This window comes from Chiloscyllium punctatum, chromosome 1 (assembly GCF_047496795.1).
Source record: "Chiloscyllium punctatum isolate Juve2018m chromosome 1, sChiPun1.3, whole genome shotgun sequence".
In the NCBI taxonomy this organism is placed as follows: Eukaryota; Metazoa; Chordata; class Chondrichthyes; order Orectolobiformes; family Hemiscylliidae; genus Chiloscyllium; species Chiloscyllium punctatum.
The window spans coordinates 100057771-100080917 of NC_092739.1; the positions used below are offsets into that span (position 1 = coordinate 100057771).

Sequence of the window (23147 nt, forward strand, 5' to 3'; positions counted from 1 at the left end):
TCAGCCTCCGGTACTCCAGAGATAACAGGCCCAGCCTATTCAGCCTCTCCCTATAGCTGAAACCCTCCAACCCTGGCAACACACTTGTAAGTCTTTTCTGAACCTTTCCAAGTTTCACAACATCGTTCCATTAGTAGGGAGCCCAGAATTGCACACTTTATTCCAAAACTGGCCTAACCAATGTCCTGGACAGTTGCAACATGACCTCCCAACTGGATTTCCAGACGGCCTTTGACAAGGAGGCTATGAAGTATGATAAGAGCCGTTCAGGTTCGGGGTAATGCACAGCCACAGATTTAGGATTGGCTAACTTCAGAAGGTAGAGAGTAGGGATAAAAGAGTCTTTTTTAATATGACCATCGGTGACCAGTACAGACTTCAGAAGGAGTTGAACAAGCAAGGTGAGTAGCAAAGAAGTGGCAGATTGGAATACAATGCAGTAAAGTGTGGGATTATATATTTTTGTGGGAAGAATGGAAGCATAGAATATTTCTAAATAGGGCAATCTCAAGTGCAAAGGGACTTGGGAGTCCTAGATTAAGATTCTGTTCAGATTAACATGCAGGCAGTTATAAAGGCACATATGATGTGAAGGGAGGAGTGCATTCGGATCTGGCAGTAGATGGGGGTGTTGCATTGGTTCTGGCAGCTGCGGGGTCAGGTCCGACAAGGTTGTTGGGGTCCCATCTTGAGGGATTATTGGTGTCAAATCATGTGGTGGAGGTGTAAGGGATTTGTGGGAGTTGTAGTTGGGGGTGATCCAGGTAAATACAGGGTCAGTTGAATAATTGCTTAGGCATAGGACTATGTCTTTCATAGCTTACTTTCTCCTGACTAAATATTTGCTTATTAGAGTCCTCTGAAGTCTCCATTTGAAATGGGAGATTTTCAGGGAGTTAGAGGTGTAGAAATCCAATGTCAAATTCCTTTATAGTGTAGTGTGCTATGATAGGGATTCTGCAGTGTCCCCACACTTACCTCACATCTACTGAGTGATAACGACAGGTTGTCAGAAAATTTGAATCACTATTTAGAAATTCAATAGTTGTATAAATTTACAACAAAAGTAGCTGAACTGAAGCAGATCTATTTACTATGTTTCTCACCTGGTTCCAAAAAGTGATCTTGACAACAGCACTTAACACTATTCAAGAGTACTCACAATCTGAGTGAATTGTGCAAAGTTTAAAGTTAAGTACGTTATTAATATCACATCACAGTACTACATTTTGCAATATATCCAGTTTCAAAATTTGCAGTTACCAAAAATCCACCAGTTTTGTCATTTCTGATCAGTGTAGAACCAGCATTCATGTCCTGTTTGTCCTCAGTCACATTTGGAATAGTCATTATATCTGAAAAATCAATCAAAAGATCTAATAAAATATTATATTTTAGCATTCGTCTAATACAAGAAGCATTGCATTCACCAATAGTGGAGGGACAGTTCATTTTGAGAGCCAAGAGAAATGAAATCTATTCAATCAATTAAATGGTGTTTGATATCAGTAAGTGCCCAGTGTAACAAACTAAATAACTTCACCAAATATATATTTAACAATTAAACTTTATTGTGCAGTTTTTTTTAAGCATACCCTAAGGATCAAACTTTCATCTGGGTATGGAGATGTGTTCAGTATAAAAATGGCCTGGAGGAATTCAATTGCATTCCTGGCCCCATGTGATATTTCTCTGGACTTTCTAAGGCTTGAAAATGCCTAATATGCAAAATGTACCTCCATGCTCACTGAGGTCAAGTTTGCCACTTTCAGAGGAGGAGAAAACTCAGATTTCCTCCTGCACACTATTTTTATCTGGTGATCTGAGGTTTTGAAGGCACCTTTCCAGCAGCAGTCTGGATGGGAGTCCATAGGAGATGGAAGTTCAATCTCACGAAGAGGGGAATCGGAGATGATACTTCACTGGCGGCAAAATATAGGCCTGCATGAAAAATCATGCTGAATAGCAGCCTTGAATTTGGCTCCAGCTCCATTGATTGGGCAGCTGATCTGCAATCATGAAACAGCCATGTTTATATGAAAATCAAACAGCTTTCATGGTTATATTGTCTGGAAGTAGCCCGAAATTGTTTAGATTTCCAGAATTCAGTTTCATAACTTGTTCTGATGACTTTGAGCTTATAACCTTTGGGTTGCTAGTTCAGTGCTATGAACAAATAGGTTACCATAAATATTGTGTAAAATGAGGGATGCTTGTTCTTTGGAGGGACAGAAGAGGTTTGTGAAAATAGAAAAAATAAAATAATTGCTGTGAGTATGAAGCATGAATCAATCTAATACAAAGTTGAAAAAAATTCAGTCAGTATTTGTGGCTTGTGGTATAATTCAGTCCATCAAGAAAGACAAGAGGTAGTGTTCATCTTGACAGGTTTTCAGATAACTCTTGATAAATTCTAGGATCTGAGTGTTTCACACATCAATACAGATAGCAGCAGCAGAGTGAACAAATTTAACATGATCTGGGAATTTAAAATATGCAATGCCAGGAGCCATGTATATAATTATAGAAAGGCAAAATGATATCGGAACAACAAAAGCAAATAGGATGGAAATCACCTGAAACACTGCAAATGGTATAATATTGAGTATGCAGAGTAAAAGCATTCCAAAAACTAACAAGATCAGGTTCCAACATTGTGCGACTCAAAACAGATGACTGATGAGATCAGACATGACGCCAATTGGAAAAGCAACCTGTAAATATTTAACATGGTAAAATGTGGGAGGTGTTTACCATGGCAAATACCAGAAAATGCATGGTGGTTGATGAGTACAAACAGAAATCGGGAAAGCAATAACAAATGAATCAATGAATTCAATCAAATGATAAAATTGTCACATATGGGGATCGTTCTGATTTTGTGTGATCATGTTAATTGGATGAAATTAATTCAGCAATTCTCAGTGCACATTTCTCCCAATACAATATCAAGGAATAGGTATCATCAATGGCTGAATTGATATGACTGCTTTTATTGTCAGACTAAGTCAATATTATCTCCATGAAATTAAACCATAAAGGCTGTATCTGTGAGAACTGAGGAAACATTCTCAAAAACTGTCTGTTCCTCAAGCCCCCAGGAGAAGAGCAAGATATTTACCTGCCATAGAGATATACTTTGTTGCTTCTAGAACCTTGGGATCATTTAGATAGAGGAGGTGAGCAGTCTAACATTTACCCGAAACCACAGTTTAACTGCAAGGTTAACTGAGAGGTTGGGGAAATGTGAGGCAACAATGATAAAGCTTTTTTGTTTGATAAGTTGTGGGGCCTCCTCATTATCTTGGGCAAGTCATGGGGTACTTCCATGAGACAGGTGCAAAATAAAAAGAACTTTCAGCCCTGTCAGAATCCAACAAGTGGCCTCCACATTAAAAGAAAAGCAATACTGGAAATCTGAAACAAAGACAGAGAACACTGGAGAAACTCAGCAGATTAGAGTAGATCCCCTACAGGCCCTTCGGCCCAACAAGTCCACACTGACCCTCTGAAGAGCAACCCACCCAGACCCACTCCCCCTGACGAATGGACCTTTCACTATGGACAATTTAGCATGATCAATTCATCTAACCTGCACATCTTTGGATCGTGGGAGGAAACTGGAGCACCTGGAGGGAACCCATGCAGACACGCAGAGAATGTGCAAACTCCACACAGACAGTCACCTAAGGGGGGAATTGAACCCAGGTCCCTCGTGCTGTGAAGCAGCAGTGCTAACCACTCTGGCAGCAGAGAAACAGAGTAATGCTTGGGGTCTAATATGACTGTCCTTCAGAAGGGTTAATCAGAACTCTATTTCTCTCTCTACAGATGCTGCTCAACCTGCTGTGTTTCTCTAGCATTTACTGTTTTTATTTCAGATTTCATTTTCCTGTTTAAAGGTCATAGGTAATTGAAAGAGTTTCAGAGGTTGTATGTTCGTGTATAGTTGAAAATATTATGGGATATAATTCTATTCAGTATTGAGTGATATTGAGGAAAAAGATTGAAACAGAAAAAGACAGTAGACAATTTTCAAACCAACTCTGCTCTGATGCAGAATGAAACTCAGCTGGGTGTGTGCCTACCTACTGTTAGAAATGTCACCAATGGATATGACATTTTTCACATTTATTGTGGCATCATACTTACTTCCCAAGTTGAGTTTCTCGCAAGTTGCACTGTTGCTATTGATAGGACATTTGTATACATCTCCTGTGCGATTGTCAGGAAAACCACTCCATGGTGACCCGACCAGCAACCTGTAAATGGGGAACATGTTTGTGAGAATAAATCAGGTGATTCAGAAAATAGTGACACAATATTGCTTCACGTTCATCTGAATCATCAACAGAAGAATTTAGCATATTTACCCTGTCATGCCTGAATCATTAGCTCATGTTGACAAAGAAATCTGCTGTACTGACAGCTCTCTATAGATTGAATCTCAGCTCCTGTGGAAATAGTTACCTGTTGGGGAAAAATTTGGGACATACTATCACTGATCCATGAGGTGGCCCTGCCTGAAAGTGTTTCCCAAGACTGCCAATGAATTAGACTTCTTCAGATTCCCCATCCCATTAAGTGAGTGGTTCCTGGGGCCACAGGCCCAACAGAGCCATTAGCTAAATCAACACAGATGATGGCCAAAGCTGAGAGATTTATAAAGGGCAGAATCACGTGGTTTCCAAGGAATGCTTTGCAAAAAAGATCGCAATGAGTCTTTTCATTCATTTTTTTAAAAAGTGCTGTAAATTCATAATCCTGCATACTTAAGTTCACAAATATAATGAAATGTGAAGCCATTATAATACATCATCATTGACATAGCTTCTAATATATATATATATGAGAGAGAGTCATCAAGATGTACAGCATGGAAACAGACTCTTTGGTCCAACTCATCCATGCTGACCAGATATCCTAACCCAGCACCCAGCCCATATCCCTCCAAACTCTTCCTATTCACATACCCATCCAAATGTCTCTTAAATCCAAAGATGTGCAGATCAGATGAATTGGCCATGCTATGACTCTAAATTGCCCATAGTGTTAGGTGCATTAGTCAGAGGGAAATGGGTCTGGGTAGGCTACTCTTTGGAGAGTCGGTGTGGACTGGGTTGGGCCAAAGGGCCTGATTCCACACTGTAGGGAATCTAAACAAATGTTGCAATTGTACCAGCCTCCACCACTTCCTCTGGCTGCTCATTCCATACACACACCACCCTCTGAGTTAAAAAGTTTGTCATTAGGTCCCTTTTATATCTTTCCCCTCTCACCCTAAACCTATGCCCTCGAGTTCTGGTCTCCCCCACCACAGGGAAAAGACTTTGTCTATTTATCCTATCCATGCCCCTCATGATTTTATAATCTCTATAAGTTCACCCTTCAGACTCCAACTCTCCAGAGAAAAACAGCCCCAGCCTATTCAACCTCTTCCTATAGCTCAAATCCTCCAAACCTGCCAACATCCTTGTAAATCTTTTCTGAACCTTTTCAAGTTTCACAACGCCCTTCCAATAGGAAGGAGACCAGAATTGCACGCAATATTCCAACAGTGGCCTAACCAATGTCCTGTACAGCCACAGCATGACCTCCCAACTCCTATACTCAATACTCTGACCAATAAAGGAAAGCATACCAAATGCCTTCTTCACTATCCTATCTACCTGTAACTCTAATTTCAAGGAGCTATGAACCTGCACTCTGAGGTCTCTTTGTTCAGCAACACTCCCTAGGACTTTACCATTAAGTGTATAAGTCCTGCTAAGATTTGCTTTCCCAAAATGCAGCATCTCACATTTATCTAAATTAAACTCCATTTGCCACTCCTCAGCCCATTGACCCATCTGAGCAAGATCCTGTGTTAAATGTCTTTGCTGTTCACTACACCTCCAATTTTGGTGTCATCTGCAAACTTACTAACTATACCTCCTATGTTCCCATCCAAATCATTTATGTAAATGACGAAAAGTAGAGGACCCAGCACCGATCCTTGTGGCACTCCACTGGTCACAGGCCTGCAATCTGAAAAGCAACCCTCCACCACCACCCTGTCTTCCACCTTCAAACCAGTTCTGTGTCCATATATGCTCAAAAGTTAACCCTTTACAGTGTCAACTCAGGGATACATCATGAGCATTTCTGATTTCCCTCTTGTTTCTGTCTCCAACACCACCTCTGCAGGTGTCATTAGGTTCCACACTGGTATTGCAGCCAACTCCGGACTCTTCATTCACAATTCAAGTATAATGTTTAACACAGATATTAAAATATTTAAAATAACTTTTCTAATTGCCATGGAGATACTGCCATGTAACATCTTCACAGACGCAAATGCATACACTAATGCACACCTACACAAATCAATAGAAAATATAAGTGATAAATATACACCAATGCACATTGGCACTCACAGTCACACACAAATGTGTGTCCACACATGCATACTCACACGCACATGCAAAATCACACACATTCTAACTTAATCCCTGGAGAATAATCAAGAGCAGGAACCTGGAAAAGTTTCACCAACATGTACCAGGAGCATCAAAGCTAGTTAAGTTTCTACGAACACTTTAATTATACCATACTGTTCAGCAGAGACTCAAGATTACACACTTCCTCTGAAATGTGTGACTCTGAAATTCCTAGTTTCTGGCTGAACATATGACAGAGCCACAATAACTTTTAGAATCAATGCATTGAGCCACTAAAAGGTAGCAACTTTGAAAATGTCAATGATAGAAGTTTGTAGTGATAACATTCTTTTAGGAATGTGTGGATTATAATCTTTAAATGGTGATCACTTAGGCAAAAATAATGTGAACAAGAAAGTAGTAAAAGCCTTCATAATTGGATTTCCCCAATCAGACTTTCTGCCCTTGAAAGCTGATAACAATGTTTAAATTTGAAAATTTTAAAAAATATAAATATTAGTTTCTTTCGAGGTTAGGAAAAATTATGACATTTCTTTAGTGGCATTTTTTTATTCCTATCAGCATTGTGTTATCTCAGCAGCATTGAGAGAAAGCCAGAGCCTACTTCAAATTGTTCCCTCTCCACATTACCTCAGGGCATTAAATATCTCATCAAGCATTGAATTTTGAATTTCTGTGAGTTCCAGTGGTCTGCCTGAGACATTGACTCTACAGCATCTCAAACCTTGCTTATTCTGATGATGATGAGGTGAAGATGTCGTATTGGGGTGAAACTTGCTACTGGAATTTTAACCCTTTGCCCATCTGCTCTCATTGGATTTGGTGTCTAAAATTGGACCTTATCAATTATCTCTTTTCAGTGGATTAGGAGTTTCAAGAAAAAAATGAATAGTGAATTACTAATCTTCAGAAGAATGAGTCTTTTTGACAGAAGAGAATAAGAAAAATAACTTAGGTTTATTTAGTGACTTCATGAAAAATTCCATGGAGTTTTTGCAGATTTTTTTTAAGATTGCTGCACAAATTAATGCTTGAACTTTTGCTGTCAATTATTTATCTAGTTTCATGCAGAAGCACTGTAATAAGCAAAAGGAAAGCAAATATGGAGTGCACATCATGAGGTGATAGACTGGAAAACCTGCTGAAGGGATTTATCCCAATCGGAATCTTCTATTTAACAGACATGGTTTGGCTGCTTTATCGAATACAAGAAGGATAATTGCAATAAATAGTTAATGGGCTTTATCACTGAACAAAAATAGATTGACAACTTCTAATAAATTGTCAGGAAACTATCATCAATTCATTTGACATTATTTTGCTGTAACTCGGTTTGGCTTATTGAACAGGATACAGTGATTTTGTTTCCTGTATTCCATATAGGAATATCATTATGTTTGAGGAGGAAGTTTGCAGTCATGCTTTCATTTAAAGTCCTTAATTCCATACAACTCCTACAAACATTATTGAAGTGGGGGCTTTGCATGATCTTGTACCAGACAGCTGCAGTGTAGACATCCTGCTCTGTACATTCCCCTAATGTTTTGCTTCACCTTCTACCTTGGCAGTTGATCCATTGCCTTTAAAGAACAGTTGAGCTCCATTGTTTCTTATGGAGATACTCCTAACAGGGCTGGGGTTGTGGGAGCAGAGTTCAGCCATTCTCAGGAAGCTGTCAGTTTGCAAGGAGCAGCTGTTTAATAAAAGCATTACTGTCTACAGTCGGTAATTTGCGACATAAGGTCTCCCCCAATCTAAGGATCAGCCTTTTTTATCTGAAATCCCTTCACTCTAAAAATGATTTCCTTGAAGAAATTTTAGCAGGTTAGAACATTTCTCTCTACTGCATAATTCTTATCTTCCCTTCAACTGAATCAAGTCACAGAAAATGGATCATTTGTCTTTTAAATTTTGGCAGATAATTTATTTAGTTATAAGCATGAAATTATCACAAATAATACTATTTTAATAATCTAACACTTGTGATTCCAACAGCACACAAAAATAAATTGATAATCATATAACAGTGGTAACTGTGTGCTTATGATTAGAACACTGAATTTCCTCTGTTTGAATTCACAGATACATGTAACTAGGCAGCAAATCAATGTGAAAACATGCTACACATGTATAATCTGTACACCCTTGAACTAATATGACTACCATCTGATCGTTCTGCCTGTTCCTATAAACTGACTGTTCCTATGTTACAGAGCCTTATTTAAAGTAATGACCATATTTTCAGGAGAAACAGGAAACAAGCCAATTTTCTAGTATTTAAACTAAACTTTTATGTGCTTACTGTATATCTTCACTAGACCATCCTGTTTCTTTTAATGCATTTTATGAGATAAAAATTTCAAAAGGCTGAGCCATTTAAAAAAAAATCATAGCCCTGCTATTTCCATACCTCCCGAATGAAGATTATTTATTTCAAGTCCTCCAACTGATGGAATTTGAACCCATAACCAGTGCCTCAACTAGAATTGAATGTCTATTTGGCTGACAGCCTTCTATTGTACTTTAAAAATTGAAAAGCAGACTTTATTATGGATTGCTGGGATCATGGATCATATGTGTTTCGATCTGCACAAATGATAGTTGAATGTATTGAAACTTCAACGTTTGTACATAAAGATGTAAAATATACAGTTTAAATTTGGCAATTTCCTTGGGTGCTGATTAGTTAAGTAATTTTTTTTAATGTCCTGGCCATTTATAATTCGGATGCGTTATAAGGTTGGAAGAATGGGAGACGGGCACACTTTTGAACCTAACTTGGAGAAGCAATTGAGTATTTGAGTTTAAAAATGACAAACATGATAAGTGTTTCAACATTTGATGGGCTGAGGTAAGGCAGAGTTATAGAGAGGATTGTAAGAACCAGGGGTCCCCATGATCAATAATAAATTACAGGTGAGGAATTTGTACCAATTTGTTTAAGACATAGGATCATTTCCAGATGTATCTGTGCTAACTAGTTAAATCAACTACTGAAGTGTGTTCATTGCTCATCAATCTGAATCTGTTAATCATGCTAATACCAGAATGTGGATTTGCATATGATAACATTGGAAAATACAGAATGTTATTTATTCATTCATGGGATTTGGGTATTGCTAGCTGGGGTAGCCTTTATTACTTACCCCTAAATGCCATAAAAGGGTGATAGTGAGCTCCTTCCTTGAATCACAGCAGCCTATTTTGTACAGGAATGCTTACACATTTTGCTAGGGAGCAAGTTCCAGGATTTTGGTTAGTAATACTGAAGGAATATCAACACAATTCCAAATCAGGATGGTGAATGACTTCACAATATCATACATTTATAGAATGGTACAATACAGAAGACGACCTTCTGTCCATTGAGTATCTATCATCAAAACTACACTATAGCTATTCTCGCTTCACTTTCCTGCTCTCGGCTTGGAGAAGAACTTACAGGTTTTCACATGTATCTGCTGGCCTTATGGTAGTGGTTATGGCTTTGGAAGATGTTGCCGAAGGAGCCTTGGTGAATTTCCTCAGTGCATCATGTATGTGACACACACTGCTGCTCCTGAGTGTTGGTGATGGTAGATGGAGTGAGTGTTTGTGATGTATTACCAAGCAAGCTTTGAATTGGATGGCAACAAGCTTGCTGAGGTTTGCTGGAACTGCACTCATCAAGACAGTCCTTTACACTCCTGATGAGCAGCACTTCTGTAATAGTTGTTACACATCCTTTAAGTTGGATCCATTCCTGTTTTGATTGTTGTTTTTGATTTTTGGTTTTGTCTCTTTCCTGAGTCTACTGGTATTAATTGAACGGGATTCCTGGTCAGTGGAATGCTTTGCATATCCAAATAACTGCACATGGCATTTACATGATGATGTGGAGCTAGGTCTGGAATTCATTGTGATATTAAGGTTCTAACTGAGGAATTTAAATCCTGTCCCATGATGTGGTCACAATATTCTCAAATTATTGCATTTGTAGTCATTACTGACTGAATAGTGACCTATTTGTAGAAGGGCACATTGATGAACAACAGTCAACATGCTTTTTACTCTGAGTTATCAAATGTTGATGTGATTCCTAGCTTTGTGTACTGGATGATGCCACTGGAATCAGGATGGTGATATAGAAAGAAAGACATGTGTTTGTATAGCACCTTTTATGACTTCAGCAATGCCCAAAGCACTTTGCAAACAATTAAACAGTTTTGACAGGTTTTCATTTTCATAATGTATTCTGGATTAGTGGTGCTGGAAAAGCACAGCAGTTCAGGCAGCATCCGAGGAGCAGTAAAATCGACGTTTCGGGCAAAAGCCCTTCATTAAAAATACAGGCAGAGTGCCTGGAGGTTGGAGAGATAAATGAGAGGAGGGTGGGGAAGGGTTGAGGTGGAGAAAGTATTTATCTCTCCAACCTTCAGGCATTCTGCCTGTATTCCTGATGAAGGGCTTTTGCCCGAAACGTCGATTTCGAAGCTCCTTGGATGCTGCCTGAACTGCTGTGCTTTACCAGCACCACTAATCCAGAATCTGGTTTCCAGCATCTGCAGTCATTGTTTTTATCCATTTTCATAATGCAGAAAATGCAACAGCCAATTTGCACATAGAAAAATCCCCAAAACAGTAATGAAATAACTCTTTCAGATATTTATTACTTAAGGGATAAATTTTGGACAGGAGATGCAATTAAGTGTTACAAATTGTAAATTAATACATGAATAGATGGGTGGCATGGTGGCTCAGTGGTGAGCACTGCTGCCTCACAGCTCCAGGTCAGAAGTCACATGGCACCAGGTTATAGTCCAACGGATTTATTTGAAATCACAAGCTTTCAGAGCACTGTTCCTTCATCAGATGAAGGAACAGCTCTCTAAAAGTTTGTGATTTGAAATAAACCTGTTGGACTAGAACCTGGCATTGTGACTTCTGACCTTATCCACCCCAATTTGCACGAGCATCTCGACATCATTACAGGACCAGAGACCGGGGTTTGATTCCACCCTTGATGGAGTTTACATGTTCTCTCTATTTTTTCATGGGCTTTCTTCAAGTGCTCCAGTTTCTTCGCACAGTCTGAAGATGTGCAGGTTAGGTGGATTGGCCATGCTAAATTGTTCATAGTGTCTAGGGATATGCGGGTTAGATGGGCCAGCCATAATAAATGCAGAATTATGGGGACACAGTCAGGGGTTAAGTCTGCATGGGATGCCTTTTGAAGAGTTGATGCTGACTCATTGGACCAAACTGCCTCTTTCCGCACTGTAATGATTCTAGGATTCTAGATGTTCAAAGACAGTCAAAAATCACATTAAAATTTGGTTAAGGAGCAGAGGAATCAGCTTTTCTAAAAGGACACATTTGGGCAATGTAAAAACTAAATGAACTGCATGTTGCCCATTGTGCGCATCGTGGACGTTTCCTGGTAAGATATGGGAAACGTCGTGGAATTCAAATATTCTCAAAAGTACTACAAAATCAATGGCCTAATCAACAGTACTTTGGATGGACTACTATGAAGAAAGTCAATATACAAATGTCTCGGTGAGAAAAGAGAAGAAAACAAACTGGAAGTATAACAATCAGACTGTTAAATCTGCCAAAGTGCATTGCTACTGTTCCCAGAAAGCAGAATAGGCACTGTGCCAACCAGACCAGAACATACAAAAACAGAACTAGAAAGTACAGCCCCTCCTGACACAGCTGGGCGATTCCAAATTAAACAATACTAAACCTCAAACAAAAAATGGAATAGAAGCCTCCTCTGACTAAACTCACGAAAGAGGAAATTTGTCAAGGATAGAAAAACCATCAAGTGCAAAAACCAACCTCCAAATGCTGAGAAGTATCAGGTTTGAATCCTCGGATCCCATGACCACCTGATTTGCAGCAGCATCAAGCAGACTACGCAAAATCACTCATTCCAAAAATAGGGCAATACATTCTGAGAAAGGGAATCTGTGAGGGTATGAGTGGGTGGAAATGTGAAATACTAGGGGGCATAGGTTTAAGATGAGAGAGGGATATTTTAAAGGAGATGTGCGGGGCAAGTTTTTTTACACAGAGGGTAGGAGGTGCCTGGAATGCACTGCCAGGGAAGTGGTAGAGGCAGATACAATAGCAAAGTTTAAGAGGCATTTAGACAGACACATACACAGGCAGAGAACAGAGGGAGATGGACCATGTGTAGGCAGATAAGATTATCTCAGAATAGCATCACGATTGGCACAGACATGTTGGGCTTAAGGGCCTGTTCCTATGCTGTAGTGTTCTATGTTGTATGAGTTGGAGGTGCCGGTGTTGGACTGGGCTGGACATAGTTAAAAATCACACAACACCAGGTTGTAGTCCAAAAGATTTATTTGGAAGTACTAACTTTCGGAGCACTGCCTTTTCATCAGGTGGTTGTGGAACATGACCATGTGACACAGAATTTATAGCAAAAGGGTTACAGTGTCATGGAGTTGCAGAACTATGTTAAACAACTTTAGTTAAAAATCACACAACACCAGGTTATAGTTCTTAAACAAATTTAGATTAAGCCTTTCATCTTTTAGAAAGAGATATGGTGGTTTAGGTTCTTTAATATGTAAATCCCAGAATTACATTCTCAAGTTGGCATCAGCTTATCTAATAATAGGTGTCAGCTCAGCTCAGAAAATACCTTAAACATGTGAAGGTAAAGTCTGAACCAATGTTGAGTCAATTCTACTTCTAAAGTGGGGCTTACAGAATCTTACATGGATTCATGCAGGTTTTGAGCAAAATAAAATGTAATTCTGCAAATATAAATTGACCCCATAAACTTATATGTGTGCACGTGCAGGAGAGACAGAGTGGATGAGCGTATGGGTGTGAGTGCATGTGGAAGCGTGTGTGTATGTAAGCTTGGTCGTGTGTGTGTGTGTGTTAAAAGAGGCAGCGCCTCGAAAGCTAGTACTTCCAAATAAACCTCTTGACTATAACCTGGTGTTGTGTGATATTTAACTATGTTCCATTAAAGGAAGGTTGGCAAGAGTGGATCGGGAAAATACACAATAAGACATAACAGTAGACAGGCAATGACTTGTACTTAAAGGATTACCCCAAGGTCTACAACAAATATGCTTTCCTTTGAGGCACAAATACCCAAAAGGAAAGCTGAATCAACCATAGCTAATAAAAGATTAGATCAAAGAAAGACGCTTATAAGAATGCCAAAGCTGCTGGTGGCACCTAAGAATTGGCAACAAACTGATGCACGGCAAAGGAGGACAAACACCCTGATGGGAAAAGGGTGAAGAAAAGAAAATTAAAGCAAGTTTTCAATAAACACAGAGACAGACTGTAAAACCTTCTAACAATTCTTGAAGATTTAAAGGTTGGCATGGATTACTTTGAACCAATTACAGATGAGGATTTATATTGGAGGGTAAGAAGGTGGCAGATAAATAATAAACGCACTGTGTCCTGTTGCACAGAAGATATAGAAAATTCCCAGAAATATTAGGTGTCCAATATATGTAACTGAAGAGCTAAAGGAAAATAGAAAACAGTAGTATTTGGAAAATTAGCAGAATTGGGGGTTAATGATTCTCCTAGACAAGATGGGCTTCATCCATAGTATTGAAGGAAGTAACATATGGATAGGGAAGCTACCAAACAGGAGCGAGCCAAAAAGCATAAATAGCAAGTGATAGACCGAGCTAAGTGATTGCACAACCAATGGATCAGATCTGAGCTCCCAGTCATGAATGGTTGTGGACAATTAAGGAACTCACTGAAGAGGAGGCTCAATAAATATTTGATGGTGGAGCTCAGCACATCAGTGCAAACAATAAGGCTGAAGAATGAAGAATGATCTCAGTCAGAAGTGCTGAATGAATGCTTCAACTCAGTCTCCTCCAGTGGTCCCCAACACCACAATCTTAAGCAAGTTCGATTCACTTCCTGTGATATCAAGATATTGTTGGAAACATTGGATAATGCAAAGACTATGGGTCCTGACAACTTTTCTGAGATAGCACTGAAGACCTGTGCTCTAAAATTTGTCACTCTCCTAGCCAAGCGCTTTCATACAGTTACAACAGTGGCATTTACCTGACTATGTGGAAAATTGTCCAGGTATGTCCTGTACACAAAAAGCAAGTCAAATCCAACCCAGGCAACTAACACCCCATCAGTCTACTCTTGATCATCATTAAAGTGAGGAAAGATGTCATCAACAGTGCTGTCAAGCAGCACCTGCTCGGCAATAACCTGCTCAGTAACGCCCAGCTTGGTTATTGCCAGAGCTCCTGACTACATTACCAACTTGGTTCAAACATGAACAAACGAGCTGAATTTCAAAGGTAAGGTGAGAGTAACATCCCTTGACGTCAAGACCACATTTGACTGAGTATGGCATCAAGGAACCTAGGAAGATGATTGTGGTTGTGGTCATCTCAGCTCCAGGACATCTCTGCAGGAGTTCCCCAGGGTACTGTCCTAGGCCCAAACATTTTCAGTTACTTCATCAATGACCTTCCCTTCATCATAAGGTCAGAAATGGAGATGTTTACAATGATTGCATAATGTCAAGCATCATTTGTGACTCCTCAGATACTGAAGCGGTCAATGTTCAAATGCAACAAGACCTGGACAATAACTAAGCCTGAGCTGTCAAGTGGCAAGTAACATTTGTGTAACACAACTGCAGACAATGACCATCTTCAACTGCAGACAACCTCCCCTTGAAATATAATGAGGTTACCATCATTAAAACCCCCTCTATCAAAATCTGAGTTTTCCATTGACCAAGCATTCCACTGTACTCACAGCATAAGTACTGTAGCTGCAGGAGCAGGTAAGAGGCTAGGTATACTCTGATGAGTAACTCAGCTCCTGACTCCCCACCAGCTTCTAGTCACAAGTCAGGAGTATTATAGAATACTCCCCACTTGCCTGGATATGTGCAGCTCCAAATACACTGAGGAATCTTGATACCATCAAGACTGTTTGATTGCAACCACATCCACAAACATCCACTCAGTAACTGCAGTGTGTTCTGTGTACAAGATGCACTGCAGACATTTACCAATGATCCTCAGGCAGCACCTTCCAAAACTTCTTGAGAATTCTAAAAAATACAAATAATTCAAACACACCCTTCATGACATTCACTTGTAAGCATATAACAGCTCTTCTCCAAGTTGTCTCATCTTTGGGTTAGATCTAGAACTTCAGGAGACCATTTATTTGGGTTTGACATGTTCTGAAGATTTTGTTCAAGTCAATGATAGGATAGCTGAGCATCATACAAGGCTTAACTATCCTTTTGAGGTGTTGTACAGACACTGTAGACTAGGTGGGAGGATGTGTAGGAAAATTTCTACCGGATGTGAAAAAATTGGCAGAGATTTGCCTGCACATCCACCTATGTTACCAACTATGTCCATTGCTTTCGATGTGTCGTCCTCTACATCGGGAAGACAGGCCGTCAACTCGCGAAGCGTTTCAGAGAACATCTCAGGGACACATACCCTAAACAATCCCAGCACCCTGTGGCTGACCACTTCAACTCCCCCTCCCACTCCTCCAAGGACATGCACATCCTGGGCCTCCTCCACCGCCAAATCCTAGCCACTCAAAGACTAGAGGAAGAATGCCTCATTTTCCCCCTTGGGACCTTCCAACCACACAGCATCAAAATCGACTTCACCAGTTTCCAAATTTTCCCTTCCTCCATCTCATCTCGGATCCAATCCTCCAACTAGGTACCGCCCTCTTGAACGGTCTTACCTGTCCATCTTCCTTCCCACCTATCTGCTCCACTCTCCCCACTGACCTAACACAACCAACTCCCACCTGCATCCACGTTTCATCTTCCCAGCTACCTTCCCCCCCAGCCCCACCCTCACCCTTCTATTTATCTCTTAGCCCCCTTCCACACCGCCCCCAAACATTCCTGATGAATGGCTTATGCCCGAAATATTGACTCTCCTGCTCTCAGATGCTAACTGACCTGCTGTGCTTTTCCAGTGCCACACTCTTCGACTAAGGAAAGCATTGTAATGCTGGAGAAAGAGGACAGCACAAAGGGTTCAGAAATAAAGTCAACCTGGCTAGAACTAAGAAACAAGAAACGTACAATTGCACTGTTTTGTTGTAAGACTGCAGCTAATGCTGTAAGTGTTCTGTTCCTGAAGACATAAATTACATCGGGCTCCAACAGAGCCAATCTATCTCTTCACCCAGCTCTTGTTGAAAGATAAGTCTTTAACACCTCAGAAGCTCCCATATAATCTACTGAAAGTGCCAGCACAAATGACAGACTAAATAACTTTCCTGAACATTTGATGGATGTTATTCTAATCCTCACTATTTGCCCTAATGAAGAAAGTGCCATCGCTAATATTGACTTGAATAGTTTAACTCCTGTGGTTCAGTTGGACATATTAATGATGTAATTGCGAGTAAAGTTTTGATGGGATGGAGATATATATAGATGGGAGATCACACTGTCACACCAGGCCCCACAGTTGCTGGGGTGCCTATCAGTGGCAGTTAGCAGCGGCAGTGAAACATCCCAATTTAGGAAATGTTTTGGATCCCTGGTGTGCCCCTTTGGGGAAGGATGGGACTTTGTAAGAACGGGTGTGGATGCCACGAGTGGCAGGCTGAAATGTGGGCAAGAGGATAAGAAGCTTGAGAGAGCAGTCAAAAGCCTACATCAGCAAATGGGGAACCAATGCCAATTTTGGGAGATGATTATGTCGTGATAATGTAATTTGACTAATATCCATAGGACCACCTAATTCTCTTGGGGTCTGTGGTTTCAAATCCCACCAAGGGAACTGGTAGAATTTAAATTCAATTAGTAAATCTGGAATGTCAAAGTTAGTCTCATTTTTAACAACAGAAAATTGTGCAAACTCCCATCTGGTTCACTAATGTCCTTTTCAAAAAGGGAATCTTTCATCATTATCTCTTTGCCTTACATATAACCCCAGATCCATAACCATATAGCTATCTCTTAACTGCTTTCTGAAATGGCTTAGCAAATCACTCAGTTGAAGGACAATTGAAGATTGGCCAGAAATGGTCAGCAATGTCTACATCCCATACAAGAATAAATTAAGATAAGGAGAACCACTACGTGTGTGCAGCTATTAAAGACTAAGAAGGACAGTCTAGATAGCACATAATCCTCTGAGTTTAAGCAGATCTGAGATGCTTAGGATAACAGTTGTGGCTTTGGAAATCAATTTGCGGTTCATGTCTAAGTGGAAATAGCAACAGGAACACCATGAATGTACTTGCTCTCAACACTGCTTTTTGCTGTGCTTCATGGGTAGATTTAAACTGAAAACCCATTTTGTAAATAGTGGGGATGGAGAATAGAAAAGGTTCAGAGGTTCAGAATGCCAGATCTTTTGCTGAGAGCAAGAAATATTGCTTCTCATAATTTAGCAAAAAAGTCTGTTAACACTGCTGATTCGAAAGAAGAGTTTGAGCGCTTGTTGGGTTTGTTTTTGATTTGGGATGTCAATCAATAATCATCCACTGGAAGGATTCTTGTTCGTTTAGGATTTTCCTTCATGTATATGCTTATCTATTTAATCCCAATCAAACATAGTGAGACTAAACTGGCACCTTCATGGATTCAATGAGCTTTGTAGTGCATTGGAATTTTTTGACTAAGACAGATGATCAATTAATTCCATTCTAGACAAAAAATAAGTGTATCCTTGGTCTAGTGATGGGATCTCACTGACTAAAGCTGAAAACAGGCCCAGTTTCTAAAAGTGAACACTTAGAAGTTGATACCCATGGCCTGTGATTCACTGTGATTCAGTCTGTGAAGAGATAATAGTGCATAGTACGAAGTCGAGGGAGTGGGCTGAAGACATATATGAAACAGCTCATCATTAATGTTACTCATTTCCTTCCTCCACCTCCACAATACAGTTAATAAATGCTGCAACTATTTCCAGGATCTGAGCTCCGTAAGAAACTGTCCTTGGCATAGAGGCATGTAGAAGGTCACACAGCATTGATGTTTACTCTGATAAATAAAAAAGTGGCAGTATGGGCAAAACAATGTGATATTTGTGTAGGTAAGTGATTTTGAAATTTAAGCAATACTATGTCTTTTATGAAGTTATCGACAAAATATCAATACAATAAAATTGAATTCTTACTTCAAGGAGTAACAGTTGCTTCTTTATTGATTGATCCGATCCTTTTGTTATTAACAATTCTTTCCCTTTTCTCTTTTCAATTTTCCACAAAACAACCTATATTATGACTTGAAGTGTGGGCCTGTGACTGCTCCCAGGTTGTTACTACTCTGGTAATCTACTCTGTGGAGATCTGTGACTGCATCAGAGCAACCTCGGTGACCCAGTCTCTGATGTACCTCCCTTATGTCCTGTGAGACTGAACAGAGAGTGAATTAGGAATACTTCATTTTCTTTTTGTTTTTTTCATTTTCTGGAGAGCCCATTCTAAAGCAACTTTCCACCTGGTCACCAGGGCCACTATCCCCATGTTAAGATCCAGCCCAAATGTCTGTTATTAGAATAAAACTGACCATAATCATTGACATCTACTCTGCTCCAGAGTTGCAAACCACACCCAATCTCTTTAAGACTACCTTTGAGAAACTCCCCAGGCTTTTAACGCTGCCAAAATAACACTCATATATCAAGCCACATCTGGGCAGGTAAATATTCCACCCCACAGATGTTGGAGGAGAGGTTCTACAATTTGCTGATACATCCAGTATCTTGTCAGTCGTATTTCTCAAAAGGCCACATTAAAGAGGAACTCGAATATGGGATCAATTGTGCCAGCTCAGACTTCTACAGACAACTGCAGGGAGTGTTTGACAACAGAGACTTGGACAAGTGAACAGAAATCCTGACTTATGGAGCAGTTATCATGTCGGCCATGCAACAACAGCAAACAGGAGCACTGAGAGATTCAATTAGGAATGCCTAGGTTGCATTCTCCAGATTGAATGGAGGACTGTCAAACAAACAGCCTGTTTTTTTTGTAGTTGGGTCCACAAACATTCATGCAAAGCTCTTACAAAGCTGATTATAATAGACGGACATTGTCTAGATGAAAAAGAGAGCACTGCCAATGCTGAAGATCAGAGTTGAAAAGTATGATGCTGGAAAAGCACAGCAGGTCAGGCAATATCTGAGGAACAGAAAAATCAATGTTTTGGGCATAAGCCCTTCATCAGGAATTTCTGATAAAGGGCTTATGCCTGAAACATCGCCTCTTCTGCTCCTCAGATGCTGCCTGACCTGCTGTGCTTTTCCAGCGCCACACTTTTGGACACGGTCTAGATGGCTATCTCTTCTCATTCCATTTGAATGCTTTGATTGAACCTGCCTCCACTATATTCCCAGGTAATTCATTCACCACTTCATTGTGTGAGAACTTTATTTTCCCATTAATATCAAAGATATAAGGACAAATATGAAAAAACACCTATTCTAATGACATACACAGTGGATGGTCATTGCTTGATGTCCCTAATAATAAAAAAATCAATGTTTCAAATCAGCATTGTTAAAACATGATTAATAAACTACATGGTGGACATGATACACAAATTACCTTGCCATGGGACAAATGCAAGGGTTGTGTGCTATCTAGACTGCCCTCCTTGATCATCAGTAGATGGAAACATGCTATGATTCACCTTTTGTTGATTTACTCTTTCTGTTTACCAAATTTCACAAATCACCTGAAAAAAAACATCCTGAAATGGACGTGGGATGTGAACACAGAATGGAACTAAACTGAGGCCAGTTGGTCTGATTCACAACACTATGATTGACATTTATGTCCAGAAAGCTAAGAGTCAAAAAGTGTGGTCTGGAAAAGCACAGCTGATCAGGCAGCATCCGAGGAGCAGAAGAGTTGGTGATTCAAGCATAGGCTCTTCATCAGAATATTGGGGGGAGGGAGGTTGCCAAGGAGCCTGAGAAATAAATGGGAAGGTGGGGTGGGGCTGGGGGGTGAAGGTAGCTGGGAATGTGATTGGTAGATGAAGATGGGGGTGATGGTGATAGATCAGTGGGGAGGGTGCAGCAGATAGGTGGGAAGGAAGATGGACAGGTAGGACAGTTCAAGAGGGTGGTGCTGAGTGGGAAGGTTGGATCTGGGATAAAGGTGATGGGAGGGGAGATCAGGAAATTGGCGAAATTGACATTGATTCCGTGTGGTTGGGAGGGTCCCAAGGCGGAAGATGAGGTGTTCTTCCTCCAGGTTTTGGGTGGCTAGAATGTGGTGATGGATGAGGCCCAGGACCTGCATGTCCTTGGCAGAGTGGGAGGAGGAGTTGAAGTGATCGGCCATGGGATGGTGAGGTTGATTGGTGCATGTATTCCGGAGATGTTCTTTGAAACATTTCACAAGTTGGCATCCTGTCTCCTTCACCTATCCCTCCTATCCACATATGCACACACACACACACCAGAATTGCGTGCAACATTTCAAAAGTGGCCAAACCAATGTTCTATACGGCTGCAACAGGATCTCTTAACTCCGATACTCAATGCTCCGACTAATAAAGACAAGCATACAAAACGCCGCCTTCACTATCCTATCTACTCCACTTTCAAGAAACTATTAAACTGCACTCCAAGGTCTCATTGTTCAGCAACACTCCCTAGGACCTTAAGTGTATAAGTCCTGCCTTGATTTGCCTTTCCAAAATGCAGCACCTCATATTTATCTAAACTAACCTCCATCTGCACATCCTCAGTTCATTGATCCATCTGATCAAGATCCTGTTGTACTCTGAGATAATCTTCTTTGCTGTTCATTACATCTCCAATTTTGGTGTCATCTTACTAACTATACCTTCCATGTTTGCATCCTAATAATTTATATAAATGACAAAAAGCAGTGGACCTGGCAACAATCCTTGTGGCACACCATTGGTCACAGGACTCCGGTCTGAAAATCAAATCTCCACTACCACCATCTGTCTTCTCCCTTTGAGGTAAGATGGTGGTTCTTTGGTACTTCTGTGTATCTGCAAGCTATTAGCCCAAGCCTGAATATTGACCAGTTCTTCCTGCATTCGGACACAGACCCATTACAGTAGCTGTCGAATTATGAATGGTGCTGAATATTGTGCAAACGCTGGTGAACATCCCCACTTCTGACCTTATGATCAATGATGAAACAGCTGAAGGTGGTTTTGGTACCGAGACTAACTTCCAACAATCAAAATCATTTTCCTTTAGGCCAAGTTTTTTTTTCAATAATCTTTATTCTTTCTTGGAAGGTGAGCAGATTTGTTGTCCATCCATAATTGGTTTGATTAAAGCACTGGACCACTTCACAGGGCAGTTAAAATCAACTGCATTGCTCTGGATCTGGAGTCACATGTCAGCCAGACTCAGTAAGAATGGTAGATTTCCCTCCCTTAAGAACATTAATGAAGAGAAAGGGTTTTTACTGAAATTGATGATATTTCAATGTCACCTTTGCTGCAACTAGCTTGCAATTCCAGTCTTTTAAAATTATATTTAGATTATACCTGCTTTCATGCTGTGACTCCAGACAGTGGACAATTGTCCCTGATTAGAATTTACTTCAGTTTTACACAAGCTCCTCGATGACCATATTTGATTAAATGCTACTTTGATATCATGGATAGTCACTTCACCTCCCCTCTTAAGTTCATCCTCTGTTTGCACAAAAGCTGTAATGAAGGCAGGAGCTCAGTGGTCCTGACAGAATCTAAACTCAGCATCAGTGATCATATTATTGATGATTAAGCAAGCCTGCCCTTTTCCCATTAAAAATGTGTATGCAAAAATATACCAATATTTCTCAAATTAAGTGGTGCTTCATAGATCCTAAGAACACAAAATGTAGGAGTACAATTCGGCCATTTGGCCCATTGAGAATGTTCTACCATTTCATCACGGCTGATGTAGTTTTCAACACCATTCTCCTGCCTTCTCCCCTTACCAATCAAAAACCTATTTATCTGAATCTTAAGTAAACTCAATAACTTAGCCTCTACAGCCTTCTGTGACAATGAGTTCCGCAGATTAACCACCTGAAGAAATTCCTCCTCTTCTCAGTTTTAAAGGGTCGCACTTTCACGCTGAGGCTATGCCCTCAGGTCCTAGTCGTTCTCACCATCTTTTCCACATCCAGTCTATCTAGGCCTCTCAGCATTCTGTAAGTTTCAATGAAATCACCCCCTCATCCTTGTAAAGTTCATCGAGTACTTTCGAGTAAAGTTCATCAACTGTGCTTTATAGAAATAAATAGAAAAACATCAATGTATTTAATGACAGGCACTGAGTAAGTGACTGCTTTATTTAACATTGCATGTCTGAAGCAACAAGTCGTAGATATAAAAGACAGCAGTATTTTGAAATAATTTCCCTCTTTAGTTTTTTTGGAATCTGGAGGTAAAGAGTCTAAAAAGAACTAAATAGTTTCCTTTGAGAGTGATAAACTAGAAAACAGCAATCAGACTGAGCTAAGTCTAATCCACATGTACTGAAGTCACATCACTATACTCTCGGGACAGAGGCTTGATCAATAGGACATACACTTTGGAAATTGTGGACTCAACATGCCCCCCTCAACTTTCGGGACATGGTTCAATCAAAAGTGCTGTGAATCAGGCCATCTGACCTCATAGTTCCCATCACAGCTCCATTTCAGGGTTTGTTTCAAGTGATTTGTGAATTTATTAAAAAA

General features: G+C 40.2%; 1 protein-coding gene across 1 annotated transcript in view; it reads right to left on the reverse strand.

The window, feature by feature from the left end:
• The window catches only part of LOC140477769 (integrin alpha-2-like), a 188164-nt gene that overhangs the window by 108856 nt on the left and 56161 nt on the right, over positions 1-23147 (reverse strand). Inside the window, exons 3-4 of the mRNA XM_072571628.1 lie at positions 4153-4262; positions 1264-1355 (exon numbers count right to left, since the gene is read on the reverse strand). Coding sequence (XP_072427729.1) covers positions 1264-1355; positions 4153-4262 — 202 coding nt within the window. The remainder of the gene's footprint in view (positions 1-1263; positions 1356-4152; positions 4263-23147) is intronic.